The 4,069-nt window shown below is 46.8% G+C and overlaps 1 protein-coding gene and 1 non-coding gene across 2 annotated transcripts; both read left to right on the top strand.

Moving 5' to 3' along the window:
- Window positions 1–1,835: 1,835 nt before the first annotated feature.
- Window positions 1,836–2,670, top strand: LOC130487828 (GTP-binding protein Rhes-like). The gene has a single exon (XM_056861374.1). The coding sequence runs from the start codon at window positions 1,936–1,938 to the stop codon at window positions 2,560–2,562; it is 627 nt and encodes a 208-aa protein (XP_056717352.1). The 5' UTR covers window positions 1,836–1,935; the 3' UTR covers window positions 2,563–2,670.
- A 267-nt stretch (window positions 2,671–2,937) lies between these two features.
- Window positions 2,938–3,006, top strand: TRNAS-GGA (transfer RNA serine (anticodon GGA)). Its single transcript has one exon. It is a non-coding gene; the product is annotated as a tRNA-Ser (tRNA).
- The last annotated feature ends 1,063 nt before the right edge of the window (window positions 3,007–4,069 follow it).

Here is a 4,069-nt window from a genome sequence, read left to right as displayed (position 1 = left end):
GTGTCTGTTGTGGGGAGAGGAAGGGAAGGAGATTAAGCCGTTTTGATTCTCCTTGAAAGGTTGAGAAAATTGTCATATAAAAACCAACTCTTCTTCTAACTGTTTAGTGCTGTGTAAGGCAGTGGTCTTCAACCCATTAGTCAAGGCTCTAAGGTGGGTCTGCCCCCCGCCCCCGCAGGAGCTGTTATGGGATGGAGTGAGGGCTCTTGCTGCTTTTGGGGAGGACCTGCTTCTAGTCTGGGATTTTTGGCTGGGATTTCATGAAGGCTCTCAGCAGTTGCTCCTGAAAGTGACAAGAGCTGTATTGCCCACAGCCTCGCCTGTCGCAAAATGCTAAGAACCTGTAAGACGGAAGACGTGAAAGAGGGAACAATTTGTGCTGCGATCTTATGCGAGAATGTTTTAAGAGTCACGAAAGGTATTGATAAGCAAAACAAAATTCCATGAACATCTGCCAGGGAAAGAGAGACAAGAAAGGTGCTTCAGTCAGTTCCCCTCTCCTTGGCTGCCTTAGCCTATGTTGATGGATTTGGTGCCACATCGAAAAGTAAGTCAGGACCCATGTGGGAACTGCATGGGATCAGACAGGAAGGCAGAGGGGGCTGGGTTGCCAACTTCCAGGTGGTTGCTGGAGGTCTCCTGCTATTACAATTGATCTCCAGGCAACAGAGATCAGTTCCCTTAAGTATATGGCCACCTTGGCAATTGGACTCTATGGCATTGAAGTCCCTCCCCTCCCCAAACCCCACCCTCTTCAGGCTCCGCCCCCAAAATCTCCAGGTGTTTCCCAACCCAGAGCTGGCAGCCCTACTTGAATAGCTGCAAAGTGACCAGGAGGTCAGTGACCCCACTTCCCTAAATCCTATTGGTTAGTTCCCTGCTATACAGTTCAGTTATTTGAAATATAAATGAAAATAAGCCCAATCTGAGTTACGGTGTTATTAAGAATCTTGAATATGGCTTACAAAAACAAATAATCTTTCTTTTTATCGTATGATATCTGCATGCCTTTATGATTTCAGTGTAAACTTCACTGTATGATTTCCCTTTTAATGCCAATAAAGGCTTTCGTATTCATGTTCATTCAAAAACAAATAATAGACTCTGACTGTGACGAGGAAGATTTGCTTCACCAGACAGCCGGCACTCCTCTGATGCTGGTTTGATCCCTTTCTCTTATTTGCCCATAATACACCTATTTAGTAGCAACATTGCCAGCTACAAATCCCCACAAACTTAGTGGTTCATTTTGTACAACTCGTATTTTCTTGTTGTTAATTTAAGATGTGTTTCACTCCCTGCTGCACAGTTTGCCGACAAAGGGGAGGGAAAAGGGTAGCGAAGGCACTGAACCTTCCAGGAAACACAAAGAACAACAGGCTGTTTCCAGCTAATGCAAGTTAATCTCTCAGGAGGGCAAAAGTCTATGGCTTGCGTGGGCTCAGCAGCCGAGAGGCAGCTAAGCTGCCTCAAGCAGCCAGCCGTGGCATCAGCGGTGTGTGATGTTTGCTAGTGAGTTTCTATCTGTCTGTCTCTCCAGGGGCTGGGGATGGATTTCAAGGACAGGGCTCAGCTGATTGGCCCAGAGCATCCATCTGTCCCCTGCTCTCCCCCCGCCCACCCCCCAACATCCCCCCCAGCAGAGACCGGAGGAGGCAGTCGAAACTCGGTTTGTGTTTGTGTGTGTGAGAGAGAGACAGAAGCGAGCATAAATACATGGGAAGAGGAGCCAGGCGGCTGTGCGCACGGCAGTGATTCGGCAGGGAGAAGTTGGAGAACCAGAGTGGAGGCAAACTTGAGAAAGAACCGTGGAAATAGAAACTCGTTTTTAAGCCACAGAGCATCAAGGTCAGGTACACATATTCTCAGCCGGTATTTGGGACTTTAATCTCCTGTCCTTGCTTGCCCTCTGCACAGGTGCAAACGTACAGAATCATGTCTTTGGCAGTGAAGGAGAAGAGCCAAGTACGTCTGGTCTTCCTGGGCGCAGCTGGGGTGGGTAAGACAGCCTTGATCCATCGCTTCCTGCTGGACACCTTTGAGCCAAAGCATCGGCGGACTGTGGAAGAGCTGCACACCAAGGAGTATGAGGTGAATGGGACTACCATCAAAGTTGAGATCCTGGACACCAGCGGCAGTTACTCCTTCCCAGCCATGCGTAAACTTTCCATCCAGAACAGTGACGCCTTCGCTTTGGTCTATGCTGTGGATGATGCAGAATCCTTTGACTATGTGAAGAGTCTACATGATGAGATCCTCGAGCTGAAGGAGGATAAGTTCCCACCCATTGTGGTGGTGGGCAATAAGGCAGAAGCTGGTGGGCTTAGACAGGTGTTACCTGAGGACGCCCTTTCCTTGGTGGAGCTCGACTGGAACAGCCGTTTCCTGGAAGCGTCAGCCAAAGAGAACGAGAACGTGGTGGAGGTCTTCAGAGAACTGCTCCAGCAAGTCAACCTGCCCAGCCGGCTGAGCCCTGCCCTTCGCAGAAGGCGGGAGACTCTGCCCAAGGGGCCACCGCTGAGGCCCCCCATGAACAAAGCCAACAGCTGTACCGTCTGTTGAACTAGGCAAGGACCATAGCTGCAAGACTTTTTGAAAACTCTTGTGGGCTGAGTACAGAGACCAGGTTGCATCCATCGTATCAGTGTTGGGGTATTCTGTCATATTCGGTCTCAGAAGCCATTAGTAAAACTTGATGATTTGTCATAACACTGTAATTTCTGCTTGTGGGGTGGCCCCCAAAGTCACAAATGTATGTGCCATTTCATGCATTCAGCTTTTGAGTTACAGGGTAAGAATTGGGATGCCTTTAATGCCTGAGAAAAGTGTAAGAATCCTAGTTCTGTCCTGTTTCATTATCCATATCTATTGTTGATGTAGAGATTGAAAGAAATGTGAATAGCTAAGGTGCACCCTTGTTATGGATCCAGGGGAGGGGCCGTGGCTCAGTGGTAGAGCATCTGCTTGGAATGCAGAAGGTCCCAGGTTTGATCCCTGGCATCTCCAATTAAAGGGACTAGGCAAGTAGGTGATGTAAAAGACCCCTGTCTGAGACCCTGAAGAGCTGCTGCCCGACTGAGTAGACAATACTGACTTTGATGGACCAAGGGTCTGATTCAGTATAAGGCAGCTTCATGTGTTCATGTGTTCAGCTTGGCCAAGGTGAATGATAAAGTGATGGTCACACAGACAAGTGTCTGTGGCAACATAGCCAACATTCTGTAAGGCATATCCCTGAAGGTAGACATTTGGAAGTGCCAAAAGTAACATTTAATTCCCGGGACACCTCTTTATCATTTGCACTGCGTGAGTGACTGAACATTTCTTTATATGCTTGAAGCTGGGGAAGAAAGAACGATTTGGTGTACAAGTGTGTGCGTATGTTTTGTGCAGGTGTGAATGGGTCGCCTCCCAAACAATCAGTGTTATTGCTTCTAATGTCCGCATTGACTATTTGCATGGATGTGGTCTTGTGTGGGTTTTGTTTGCAGTGAAGTTACCACTGTCTGAGACATCTGTGCATTGTGGAAAGAAGTGTGTATTACCTGGCAAGTTGGTCTGTGCCTCATTGTGTATTACCTGTTTTTTTTTTACCTTTTCAAATGTTGTATCTAATAAAAGAAACCTGAATTACGACCAGCAGACTGCTGCATTTTTCTTCTTTGCCATGAAAGATGTGGCTCTATCTAACGATTGTGTTCTGTTTATAAAGTGGCAATCCGAACTGATAACTGAGCGACTAACATTTTGCTAAGTTGAAAACCCGTTCAAAACAGCAGAAAGCAAACAGCAGCCACAGAGAGGCATTTAATGTGCTAAAATGTAGTATGAAACAGAAAGGAATTAAAGCTGGAGGAAAGGAAGAGGCTGGAGCAGGAGCTTGCGCCACTAATTTACCCTAATACTTTGCTACAATTTTATTTAATTGGTTTACTTCTTAGCCATTTCTCCATCAAATATGCCCATGGTGACACAAGCATTAAAATGCAATTAAAATCAGAAATCAATAACAGGCCACTGACAGCAAGCAATAACGGAGCACGGGAAAAAGAAGAGCTCACACACACAT

The sequence above is a fragment of the Euleptes europaea genome, chromosome 1, assembly GCF_029931775.1.
Source record: "Euleptes europaea isolate rEulEur1 chromosome 1, rEulEur1.hap1, whole genome shotgun sequence".
Classification (NCBI taxonomy): Eukaryota; Metazoa; Chordata; class Lepidosauria; order Squamata; family Sphaerodactylidae; genus Euleptes; species Euleptes europaea.
The sequence above is the reverse complement of the archived record's forward strand: the minus strand, read 5'-3'. Positions and strand labels throughout refer to the sequence as shown.

What these genes read in the sequence shown, in the direction of transcription:
- LOC130487828 (XM_056861374.1), top strand. Translation starts at nt 1,936, where the DNA reads ATGTCTTTGGCAGTGAAGGAGAAGAGCCAAGTACGTCTGGTCTTCCTG.